Source organism: Halictus rubicundus, chromosome 2, assembly GCF_050948215.1.
Source record: "Halictus rubicundus isolate RS-2024b chromosome 2, iyHalRubi1_principal, whole genome shotgun sequence".
Classification (NCBI taxonomy): domain Eukaryota; kingdom Metazoa; phylum Arthropoda; class Insecta; order Hymenoptera; family Halictidae; genus Halictus; species Halictus rubicundus.
In genome coordinates this window covers 23,848,415-23,861,927 of record NC_135150.1, presented here as the reverse complement: position 1 = coordinate 23,861,927, position 13,513 = coordinate 23,848,415, and the positions used below count along the sequence as shown (strand labels likewise).

Sequence of the window (13,513 nt, the reverse complement as noted above, 5' to 3'; positions counted from 1 at the left end):
TTTCCACCCACCAGATACATAAAACAACCATCCGTTCCGGATGTTATCAAACTCTTCGTGCCGGAGTAACCAGCTCCGACCGAGAGGCGTCTCATAGAATTCTATCGAGGGCGTATGATGCATGGACGCGTGCCACACCTTCGCAACCCCCACAGACCCTTAAATTATTCACCTACCCGTGGGGAGATCCCCGATCACTGGTCGTGCATCCTTGAAGAGGTCGCGTCACGCGAACGGTTTACCGAACCCGGGGCCCCGGTCGATGGCGACCTGCAAATACGCACAAGAGATACGATGCACAGGGTCAGGCAAAAGATAGATCCCCTAATCGTCGAACATACGTTCCGCGGCGCGCACGTCACTTATCGGTTGGCCAGAATCCAGAGGCAGACTGCCGGCCGGGAAAACTTCACCACCGCGAAACTTTTCACCGTGCCTGGAAGAAGGGAGGACGACACTGTGGAAGGTGGTGGCAACTTCCTTGCCACTACCAAGCCGCTTCTTCTTCCTCGCTCGGCGATCGCCTACCAGACGTGGGGCAGAGATAATTGTCGGACGTTGTTGCGCCTTCTTCTTCGTTTGCCGAGAACTATAGTAAACCGCTGCACCGAATTTCGCTATAGGTGGACGGCCGGCTGAACGGATATCCCCCGGATTCGCTCCGAAGCTTTCCCTTTCGGTGCCGACAGGATTCGAGGACACTTTTCGGTTGGCGGAGTTGGGACTTGTATGATGAAGTATGCAATTTTTAGTGGGAGGTTGGGATTTTGTTGGGGCGACTGTAGAATGTCGATTTTGGGACAGTTGCTCCTGTCAAACACTCGCTGTGGACAATTGATGTTGACAATCGATGTTGACAATTAATGTTGACAGTTGACGTTGACAATTAATGTGGACAGTAGATGCTGACAATTGATGTTTATAGTTGATGTTGACAGTCGATGTTGACAGCTGATGTTGACAGTCGATGTTGGCAATTAATGCTGTCAGTTTATGTTTACACTTTATGCTGGCAATTGATGTTGACAGTTGATGTTGACAACTGATGTCGACTATTAATGTCGATAGTTGATGTTGACAATTGATGTCGACTATTAATGTTGATAGTCGATGTTGACAATTGATGTTGACAGCTGATGTTGGCAATTAATGCTGTCAGTTTATGTTTACACTTTACGCTGGCAATTGATGTTGACAATTGGCGTTGATAGTTAATGTTGACAATTGATGTCGACGATTAATGTTGATAGTTGATTGTCGACGATTAATGGTCATAGTTGATGTTGACAATTAATGGTCATAGTTGATGTTGACAATTGATGTCGACTACTAATGTTGATAGTCGATGTTGACAATTGATGCTGACACTTGACGTTGATAGTTGATTGTCGACGATTACTGTTGATAGTTGATGTTGACAATTGATGTCGACTATTAATGTTGATAGTCGATGTTGACAAATGATGCTGACACTTGACGTTGATAGTTGATGTTGGCAGCTGATGTTGACAGTCGATATTGGCAATTAATGCTGTCAGTTTATGTTTACACTTTACGCTGACAATTGATGTTGACAGTTGATGTTGGCAACTGATATTGACAATTGATATTGACAATTGGCGTTGATAGTTGATGTTGACAATTGATGTCGACGATTAATGTCAATAGTTGATGTTGACAATTGATGTCGACTATTAATGTTGACAGTCGATGTTGACAATTGATGCTGACACTTGACGTTGATAGTTGATGTTGACAGCTGATGTTGACAGTCGATGTTGGCAATTAATGCTGTCTGTTTATGTTTACAGTTTACGCTGGCAATTGATCTTGACAGTTGATGTTGACAACTGATGTTGACAATTGATGTTGCTAGTTGATATTCACTATTGATGTTGACAGTTTATGTTGACAACTGATGTTGATATTTGATGTTCACAATTGATGTTGACAACTGATTTCGACAATTAATGCTGACAGTTTATGTCGACAGTTTAAGTTGGCACTTGACGTTCACAGTTGATGTTGACAATTGATGTTGATGGTTGATGTTGATACTTGCTGTTGACAATTGCTGCTGACGCTCGCTGTTGGCAAATGCTCTACCATGCACATTACCAAACGCACATTTCCCAGCTTACAAGTAACACCGTGCACTGTAAACCGAAAGAATTGCATTTTACGTTCATTAAGCCACTTTGGCGCGTGTTGGTGCGCCGGTATCTCACTTAGGGAATGATTGAAAGCCGGAGCAGCTCGTAACAAATAGCCAATAAAGCGACTTTCTCCAGCCCACGGTTCTGATCGTCCGAAATTACGCTACATCGGTGCGCAATAACGATTCTTCATGGTTAAGCGCTCGAAATGCGCGTTCCTGCGAGCGAATATTTAGCAACGCGTAGCGAAATTCTTGTTATCTCCTCCGTAGATCGTGTTGAACACCACTAGTCTTCGAGATTGTTTATAGTCAACAAACGATACGGTGGATTGTTGTGCCGGTGGAATTTCGTTCGTCGCGCGATGATTATGCAACCTTTTTTTTTCGCCGATCGACAGACAACCGGTTGTTGCTCGATCCTTAACGAGCATAACTCCTTCCGGTGTTCGTTTCACGCTATCCTACGCTTTTCAAAAGCTGCTAGGGCTTTGCACAAGTGCCGACATTCCACCGACGACGGAATGAAAAGCCGTTATTGCGGCCTTCGACGGGAAAACTGTAATGAAAACCGCCTGTCGAGGATGGGTAAATGCCTCGGAAAATGCCGTCCCGTAATTCCACGTCTATTTCGTAAAATAATAATAGCGATATCCGTACCGGGATCCTGCGAAATAATACGCAAACGCGCATAAATCGCAAACCTCATTACTGTCACGTTTTACTAAAAAATTGTGTTTCGTTCACCTTCTTGGAATTGTAAAAATTGAGACACATTTATTTAGCGTCCCGTGGTGCGTGTTCAAAAATGTATTTATTATCATTTACGACTTCTCCGAAGTTCTAATTGAATGACGAAGTAATTGGAGAAATCGCAGTTTTCTCGATGTAATTTAATGGTAGAAATTCGGCATCGCTTTAATAATCCCTCTTTTCGTTGCTCGTTTATTACGTTGCTTATCGATGGTTGTTTCATAATTTTTATGAAAATTTATAACCCATAACTGATGAATTTTTCATACGTTGCTCAATGCCAGCAGCAACTTCAGACGTGAACAATTAAACCAGTCCCAGCAAAATAATCTAGTAATTCATTTTTAAATTTCAATTTAAAACGACACTTTTAAACCTATTCTTGGTGCAACACAGTCATTAAGAGTCCTATTAGGCTTCCAATAATGAAAATACTAATAGTAATATTTAAATATTATTTGTAAGAGTCCCTCAAAGGGATTTTAGTCCCCCAAGTGTTTTTCAGATAAAATAACTTTGCAGAAATTAAAAATTCAGTACCCCGAGAGTCAGAGGTCACGAAATGGCGTCATATGTCTTTGCCCAACCTATACTGTCCCATATTTCATCAAGGGAAAGCTTCTGAGCTTTTCAATAGCCAGCAGGTACCTCCACAAGCACCGACGTAACTTTGATCTTCGGTACACCCTTTGCGTTGGATCAAGTGGATCACTTACTAAACAGGATTCCCCCTGCCCCCTCAGACTTATCCCCAAACGATCTAACTGCCGTGTAACTTCATGCATCCTTAAATGTAGTATCTTTCGAACCACTTTGCCCGGTTGAAACTCCTGAAACGTCGAGTCCGAAGCGAGAGCATGTCGAACAGAATTTTCCTAATTCCGCCAGCTCGAAGGATTATTACACTGTTTCTTCGTTTTGCTGCTGCCGGTGAATCCCGGTGTACCTTCTTCATCTTGCTTCCAATTAAACTTGTTCTGCTTTCAACCGATTAAAACTCTCGGCAAAGGAAACCAGACTCCATTTAACTTTATTTACTTCTTACAGTTTTCAAGAAAAGTTGCGGAATAACAGGCAGAGGTAGAGAGATATGTGGTGGAATAAATTAGCTCCTGATACACGGATAATGCGCTTTCGAAAATGGTTTTCTGGGCTGTGGAAAATTGCGATTTTACAGGAAAATCTGTCATCTTCTTCTTACCCTTGAGATATAAAGACTTATAAACTATCAGGGTTGAGATATTAAGACATGCCTTGCATAAATTAGCTTTTGATACACAGATAATGGATTTTCTCGTGTTGCTTTTCTTCGCTTTCCAGGTAACGCTGCGGAAAATTTTCCACCAGGAGCCGCAACCTTTTGACGAAATTTATGAAACAGAGATGAGGTATCAAGACACCGTGGATCAAATTAACTCAGATATTACACAGGCAATGGATTCCCGGATGTGATTCTTTCGTTTTTTCGGCGACGCCACAGAGAATCCCGATTTTCCACGAGGATCCGCGATCTAGTTCATACACTTAGAGAAAATTGATAAAACAACAGAGATGACGTATAAAGGCATAGTCTGATCTATTAAATCAGTTTCTAATACGTCGACGATGGACTTTCTCGCGCGGCTTTTCTTCGTCTTCCATTTAACGCTAAGCTTCCGATTTTCCATAAATGGTCGACGATCTAATTTCCAACGCGAACCCACGCTGCGCTGCAATTTATTTTACGATTGCAATCATTAATACATCCACGTTTATAACTCACTAGGGAAAAAGGAAAATTTACATTTATCGCAAATCGATTACGGTGAAAGAGAATTTCATTTCAATTCCAAGGAAATTAACAATATTCAGAAGACTCGATATTAAAGCGCAAGGGGTTAAAACGAAAAATTATGACAGTCTGGTGGATCAAATTTTCCGATATATAGACGACGGACGTTCTCGTACGAGTTCCCCGTGCCTTTTACCAAACAGTGCTCGCCATTGCAAACGGAAAATTATTAAGGGAGATAAATGAAATTTCGCGTTTGATCCGTCGAGACGCAGGGAGAAGGGACGAAAGGGCGCACATTGGCATAACGAAACTCCGTTTCCGTGAATTCCGTTCGCGTGATGGTCGCGCGATCGAGAGCTGGATCGCGTTAACCTGGTTAGCAGCCGTTTGATGCGGGGAAGGTATTAGAGTGTGGAGACCGGAATGGGACGACCACGGGCATCTTTCCGTTGTAAGCAGAACGGAACCGAGCGCCGATCCGGCTGCGCGATCTCTCAAAATGGATCCGCGAGCATGTGAGCCGCGAACGAGCCCGGTTCTCGCCTTTGATGCACCTCCAGAACGATTATCCTCCGAAGAAATATTATCACGGAAATTCCGCTCGCACGCTGGAGTCTTCAGCTTAAAACACTCGCTACCAGCCGCACACATATGTACAGTGTGTCCCACGAGATCTGTCCACTCGAATATCTTGGTTATTTCAAACAATACGAACATTACTTGCAGAAGTTGTAGGCTTTAAGAAACTACATAATATGGTATAAATGATATTCTTGCAACTGGAGGCGTAGAGAAGATATAGAGGTCACCTTTGTTTTCTTTTCTTTTTTTTTTATGGAATGTCCAATATTTTATTTCGATAGATTGGCGTATTCCGAGTAGAAAAGTACTAGAGTGTGTTTGTCCTAAAACTTACCGTTGCTGAGATATTTGACTGTTTTCGCGAAGAATGTTCGAAATGTCGGCCATTTGCAGCGATGCAACGTTGTAGTCTTTGAACCGTTGCGTCTCTTACGCGTCTTATTGTTGGAACGTCTATTGTAGCACACGCTGCGATAATTCGGTGCTTCATATCTACCGGAGTTGTTGGTGCATCTCGATGCACAATATTTTTCAATGTTCCCTACAAGAAAAAAACTAGGGGTGTTAAATCTGGACTTCGTGATGGCGTCCTATCCATCGATTTCGGAATATTTCATTAAGTGTACTTCTCACCCTGAGCGTAGTGTGTTGGACATCCATCATGCTGATACCACATTGTCTGACGAACGCTTAATGGCACGTTTTCTAAAAAATTTGGCATTGTACTTCTTAAGAACGTATATTTTTGACCAGTAAAAGTGCCGTCAATGAAACAAGGCCCAATTATTTGTTGCCCTATGATTCCACACCACACATTAATGGACCAGCGTCTTTGATGATCAATCTCTCGTAGCCAGTGAGGATTTTGTACTGACCAATAATGTGTGTTATGTAAATTAACACGCCCAGTGCTGGTAAAAGTAGCCTCATCGGTAAATAGTATTAAAGAGAAAGAAAGTGGATTGATTTGTAGCTGCTCTTGAGCCCATCCACAAAATCTAACACGATTTACATAATCCATGTCATGTAATTTCCGGTGAAGGCTAATGTGGTACGGATGGTATTTGTGACGAGTGAGAATTCGTGATGCACTACTTTTGCTGACTTCAGATTCCCGCTGAATCTGACGTACGCTGATATAAGGATTATGAAGTGCCATTACAACAACGTTAATTTCATTATCTTCATCAGTACATACAGGCCTTTCACGATTTATCTTACGAACAGCGAGACTTCCAGTTTCTTTTAATTTTTTACACAATCTTTCAAAAATCTTGAGTGAAGGGCATATCAGAAAACAGTCAAATGTCTCAGCAACGGTAAGTTTTAGGGCAAATACACTCGAGTGCTTTTATACTCGGAATCCGCCAATCTATCGAAATCGAGCAAGAAAAAAATAATTCTTGCAAAAATATCATTTATACGATATTATGTAGTTTCTTAAACCCTACAACTTCTTTCAGTAACATTTTCTCGTACCGTTTGAAATAACCAAGATATTCAAGTGGACAGAGTTCGTGGGACACACTTGGGGGATTTTGTAATGTTACACAAAAAAAAATCAAATTAATTTTGCGCGTGTTATTCGAAACTATAACTGGTAGCATTCGAGGAATTTTGTAATTATTTGTTGGTTTTCTACACATTTTCCTACGGTTGCGTCTCGGACACTAAAGTGATGCATCGAGACGTGTGCTGGTCGGGCTACTTTTCGATATCGAAACGAGCAGGTCAGACTAATCGGATGCAGTTTCTCTTTTTTAACACGAGTGTTTCTTGCAACGGTCTTGTAGCCTAGAGTGTAAACTCCTTTCATCCTCCTTTCGGACGAGGATCCGAGCCGGCTCTCCGAAGTCTCTAGAAAAGCGTGCTTCGCGAGCGAGAACAAATATCCTTTCCATCGATTTCCGCGTTCTGTCGCGAGGAAAGCTCATGGTGTTTCTCCTCTCTTTCCTCTGGCCGTGTCATCCGAGCAGAGAATAGACGGGAAAGCTCGAATGGTACTTTCCCGTTCGCGTCGATGCGATTGAATTTCTTCCCAGCCGGCTTTTCCCACCAATTCCCCAATGTCAGATTTCTGTTTTTCCTTTGCGCAACGCCGTGGAAACGGTAATAGCGACTTCTTTATGCGTCCTACAGGATGCTGAACGATTGCTCCTTCCATCGCTCCCGACTTTTACCGTGTCTCGCAAAACGCTGAAAGCAGCGCACGGCTCCGTGGCCCGTTCGTTCTGCAGGGCGAAGTGTCAGAGACAGTCGTGAGACACTAACTCCGACGTTTATGGCGGCGACTAATTGCTGGCTAGCGAATTTTCGCGATGCCAGACGCTTTTCGAGCGGAGATCGACGCCGAGATTAACTTCCACGAATTCAGCAGTCGGTTTCTGCGGGGAAAATGGAGATTAAGACAGATAATACTGCGAATATCCGAACCATAGAGGCAGATGAATTTTTATATGTATGCGAATCAATTCGTCGTAAACATCTCAACCCCCAAGTCCAAGATAATATTGTGGACAGATGAAGAAAACTTGCGTTTAATAAAAATTTCCCCGACGTAATTGAGTGTAATCATTTTCTTCACAACAACATGTAAAATAAATCAAATCTACTGTTCTCTATTCCCAAAAATTGAAATTAATAAATAAACGTGATCAATCTCGAATTTCCACCCCGTAGGACCAAGCTAAAATTTTAAACAGAAGGAATAACAATTGCGTTTAATTTCGAGAATAAGCATCGCGGAGTGGATATTAATGTAAACAAAAATTAACAAGATCCGCTCCCAAAAATCAATTGCGATCACTAAATCGAATCTTAACCCCCCAATCCCGAGACAAAATTCCAGACGGTAGATCTTTCGACAGTAGATCTTAGACAGTAGATTCCCTATTAAGATAAATCCAAAGAGGATTGCCTGACCGATTCTCGATCCCGATCTCAGTTTCAGACGTCACGGTGACGTATCACCGAGGATTACCGAAGATCACGGTCCCGTTGCCATCCAGAAAGGAGCAATGCGTATTTACCCTGAAACCAATAACTCACACGGTGGGCGATCTCATGAAGATGCTGAAGAGGGAGGACCGCGGTATCGATCGAGCAGCGGTAACGACACTTGGTGAGTTGATCAAGGGAAGAGAGAGAGAGAGAAAAAAAAATAGTAGTTCTTGTAGAACGACTTTTAACGCGAGTATGATCGCACACCGCGTGTGCTCGCCTTGATGATGGTTCCAGACGGCGTTAGGATAGGCTCCAACAACACGATAGAGTCGTTAATGGAGGAGGACTTCCGGTTGATAATAAACGACAACGAGTACGTCGTTACGCCCCCTTTGCAGCAGAGGCACACCATGGTGAGTTCCTCAGGTGTATATTAATCTGCCTGACCTGGTTTAATATTCAGGAAACACCGACAGACGCACGTTTATGCTTCTATCACCTATTCTTCTTAGAAAAATCAAACTTCACGACGAAATCAATTTTATTTATTCGATGAACAGTTGTGTCATGAGTTACTAGCTCATTGTCTTTTAAGAGCCCGTTTGGCTTTGTCAATTTTCAGTGCACGCACTTTCGCCTAATTTCCCCCTCTACCGCGCTATTCACCACGCTTTCGTCGCGGCTCGGTCACGTGATTCGTCTCTATCGTGCATACTCTGTTACCGGCAGAGGGGGGGGGGACTTTTTCCCCTCAATTCGTGCGCCCTCCCCTCATCTGGCGACACTGAATGCACGTTTTCTGTTTATATCTCTCATATTTCTCGTGAGAATTGATTATTGTAACGAAGTTAATTTTATTTCATTGATAGACAGTTGTCAGACTTGATTGATTGGTTTAAAGTTGTTTAAGAACCTGTCTGGTTCAGTCTGAAAATTCATTAGAATCTTAACAAATGATGCACTGACATATAAGTGATAGTACAGTGAATTCTCGATATATGTCAACAACATGGCCAGCGTCGTGTATCGTACAGGAGACATACCCCGAGCCGTGTTATGTTTACACTCCTCGGCGTCCCCTGGTGGCCCCTAACGGGCCCTAGTGGGGATAATTCCTCGACGTTTAGCATCCAGGCCTAGGCGACATATACAGAGAAATCACTGTATAACAATTTAATATCTAACATCTTAACTATATGATTCTCCAATTACGAAGATGTAGCACACAGCAAATAAAATTGCTTTATCAAAACTGTTACCACGACTGTAGTAAATAAAATAGAATTTACATCAATGTGGATGTTCACAGTAAAGTGTAAGACGAAGGGAATTATTAAGAGCCAAGAGTAGTCACGTGACTTTTGCAGAGCCAGCAGGTCGGTAACGGCTGTATAATTTCCTATATTATCGATATCATGAATTCTGACGCCAGAAACGTGCTTCAAGTTTTTGGCTTTATTTCGCAGAGAATCAAGACAAAATATAGCTCAATTTGTAGCCGGAGATATTATCTAGCGCGCGCTACTCCCGATTTCATCCAGAAAACTCATCCAATCGCATAAAAATACTTGGATCCCACGGCATGCACATCGTCAATTTTTGGCCTACTTCTAACGCTTATGTTACCAAATATCTGCATAATCTCGTCAGCTCATGAACAGCGCGCGCTAGATTGAATCTTCCACTTTCGAATGAGCCCTTTCCCAGCGAAAAATATTCTCATACAAGGACGAAAAGTTGAGGCACGTAAAACCATTTTTCGTCTATTTTTGTCGGTAACGTGGTCGCTCTACCTTATCGCGAATCTACGGAGTCTTGGCTCGAATCAAGAGTAAAATAAAAAATTGATTGCTTGGGTCTGGAACAGTGGTATAAACGAAGAATGGAAATGAGAAATTGAAATTTTACTAGTCCACATTTCCTATTACGTTGAATGGTTGATCGAAAAATAATTTGAGATCGTCGTTCTGTTTCAGGAGAACATAGAGAAGTTGTCGGACGTGCAGAAATTAATCGGGCAGCTGTACGAGGCGTTCCAGGTCCGAGAGTATAACGCGGACATGGAGAAACAAGTGTTGGCTGAGTTGGAGACCGTCAGGTTGGAGTTAGAGCCGCTCGAACAGGTAAAGTCTCTCGGACGCCGGGAATGCAATCTCTCCGGTGGCAATTCCATTAACGACGAACAGTTAACTGTTCGCTGTGCATGCCACCCTCCAAGATAGTGCCCGGGTAGCAACGTAAAACGATAACCTCGCTCATTAATAAAATAGCGAGCTTCTAACTGAAAAACAAAGTTTCCGGGAACAAGCATCTCGTGACAGCGTGCGGCAACTAACGCTAAAACTGGCGCTGAAGCTTCGAAATTTATTTGACAATTGCGTGCCGTGCCTCCGACAAAACAGAAAATTTAACAAGCCCCTATACGTGGCAGGCCGCTTTTGTGCCTGACGTGACAACGAACGCAGCTTAAGCTCGGACGGGAGTAAATTGTACGTTATACCGAGAGACAAAAGCAGATCTGAAATTCCCCAGCCATATGTATAATATCGATTTTATTCGTACAGAGACATAGTTGAAACCTGGGTTTCCAGATTTTGTTCGCAGTTGCACGTCACGTTCAAAACAGAATACACACTTCTCACGATGTAGTGTTTGTTTCATCCCTCTTGTCGCAATGAATACAAAACGGGGTTCGAGTATAGTCGGGAGCAATGCTGTTTGCTGTAGAATAAAAGCGTGATCCTTCTACTGTATTCAGATTTAAAAAGGCTTTGTGAAAAATGTACGGTTTTATCCCCTCGTGCAAACACGGTGCGAATATTGGTGCTGGTTGCGTTCAATTAACCGCAATACCACGGTGCAATTTTACTATTTGCTCGAACATACTGCTCTTCAATCTTCGATGCACACTAATTAATAAAACTCCTCGTCCCCTAACTACTCCGAATGAAGCCAATTATTTTTTAGCAATCCACATCAATTGCGTGGCTTTGCACTCTACCATAAACAAAATTTGGAATATTAACGAGCGACAAAATGTACTAAACGCTTCACGCTAGACTCAGAATTGTCCTAAAATTGTATGTCAAGTGTCCACCCCCTAACTATTCTAAATAAAATTAATCTCCTCGAACAAAGTCTCTAGTGGGTACCAAAATAATTAATTTAAAAATTTCTTGAAAATCCACACGAATTGGGTGACTTATATATAATAAGGGTCAAATATTAACCAACAACAAAATGTACTAAAATCTTCATACTTGAACGAAAGCATCCCCTAACTATTCGAAACGAAGTCAATTATTCCGAACAAATTGTCCAGCACCAAAATAATTGATTTAAAAAATGCTTAATAGTTGACACAAGTTAAGCCACTTATGCCTCCATCATAAATAACCATCGAGCATTAACAAGCAACGAATATATGAATATATAATAATGTATAAATGCTTCACACTTAGAAGTGTCAACAAGTCTTCAATTATACGAATTATTTCCGGGAAACGGATATCGTTTCAACCCCTTCGCGACCCCGAACGGAATCGATAGACACATTCCAGACAATCCCCCGGCATCTCCATTAAACAGAAGCCTAAGGCACCGCGAGAATGCGATTAGCATTCCGTTGCTCGGCACGCGCGCTCGCGTATTATTCGAGAAAACAGCGTGGCGATCTTTTATCGCTCGTTTTCTCCTCGCCGGGTGAATTAATTTTTCACGGAGTTCGTTTAATCATCGCCGGCGTTACCGTACGGCCGCGGCCGTGTAATTAACTACGTGCTCGCGTTCGAAGCTCGATTACCGAAAAGCGATTAACGTATCGCCGTAACACAACGGCCGCGCGCCATTCGTGTTTCTAATTATATAATACGGATCGGCTCGTTTCTTTTCCATTTCGCATTCCACCGTTTCCCTCCGCCAACGATCGATAATGACCGGAGGATAATGGATGCGAAACGGCCAGCCTAAGCGGCTACAAGCGTATCTCGAAATCGGCGATGCGTCGCCGTTCGCCGCACGACCCGATAAGTTCACCAACCCTTACTTTATCGGACGATCCGATAAATGCGTGTAACGATCGGCTTAGGGGCTGTGCTGGCTTTGCCCAGTGGCGGGTTTAACCTCTTGAGTACTGTACGCCACTATAGTGGTTTCCGTGGAAAGCATCGGTTTCAACGATACGAACCACTATAGTGGTTTCCGTGGAAAGCATCAGTTTGAACCGTACGCCACTATAGTGGTTTCCGTGGAAAGTACCAGTTTGAACCGTACGCCACTATAGTGGTTTCCGTGGAAAGTACCAGTTTGAACCGTACGCCACTATAGTGGTTTCCGTGGATAGCACCAGTTTGAACGGTACGAACCACTATAGTGGCTTTTGTGCCATCCGCGGCTAGGCGCGCCGTCCCTGAGAGACAGTGTTGCGGACAAGCGCGCCGTACTGGGAGAGAGAGTCGCGGACGAGCGCGGCACATAGTGGGGCAATTTGGACGAAATCGGATTCAAAATCAAAGAACTTTCGACAGAAATGAGGTAGAGCGATGAAATTTTTTTTAAATTAAAGCTGAAACTATGTAGAATATGGGAAAAATAGAGAGATTATTACCATCCAATCATTTCAACGAAAAAATGACTTCATTAGTTTTTGTCACAAAAATCTATTTTTTGCAAAATCCTGAGGTCGTAGACAAATTTTGAGACCAGATTTGAAATCAGCGTGAAAAAATCTATAGGAAATGATGTATAGCATGTTAAAAAAAGATTTTATCCGCGCGTAGTATTGGAAAAACTAAAATTTTCTTGAATTTGTGCGCGTTTAACGAATTTTCCCGAGGTTAAAAAACGTTCGTACCACAATCTCTCTATTTTTCCCATATTATACAAAGTTGCAGCTTTCATTTAAAAAAAATTTCATCGCTCTACCTCATTCCTATCGAAAGTTCCTTGATTTTGAATCCGATTTTGTCCAAATTGCCCACTGTGCGCCGTACTTGAGAGGTTAACGGTAAGCGGACTATGCGGCAGTGTGGGGCCCCGGGATACCATAAGCTCGTGAATTTCGCAGCATTAATTTTTTTACAAAAGAAAATTTACAGAAAATATTTTTCATTACTTTTCTTTCGTGTTAATAAGTTTATGAGAGTTTTCTTGCAACTTCTATTTCTGACTTGAGTTTGAGGGCCCCAAAATTTTCACCGCTTGAGGCCTCCACTTGACTTTAGCCGCTACTGGTTTCGTCGAATTAGTTTGTTAATTAAAGAGCTGTTTCGATGGGTTGATAAACCGTAACTCATGCTGGTTTAGTG

The 13,513-nt window shown here is 42.5% G+C and overlaps 2 protein-coding genes across 3 annotated transcripts in view; one reads left to right on the top strand and one right to left on the bottom strand.

The window, feature by feature from the left end:
• The window catches only part of Jv (javelin), a 54,299-nt gene extending 53,966 nt beyond the window's left edge, over positions 1 to 333 (bottom strand). For both annotated transcript variants that reach the window (XR_013084583.1, XM_076806134.1), the window contains exon 1: positions 177 to 333. The gene's annotated coding sequence lies outside the window, so the exon portion shown is untranslated. The remainder of the gene's footprint in view (positions 1 to 176) is intronic.
• Positions 1 to 13,513, top strand: part of Mcu (mitochondrial calcium uniporter) — a 117,953-nt gene that overhangs the window by 99,802 nt on the left and 4,638 nt on the right. The window contains exons 3-5 of the mRNA XM_076806153.1: positions 8,209 to 8,385; positions 8,502 to 8,620; positions 10,184 to 10,330. Coding sequence (XP_076662268.1) covers positions 8,209 to 8,385; positions 8,502 to 8,620; positions 10,184 to 10,330 — 443 coding nt within the window. The remainder of the gene's footprint in view (positions 1 to 8,208; positions 8,386 to 8,501; positions 8,621 to 10,183; positions 10,331 to 13,513) is intronic.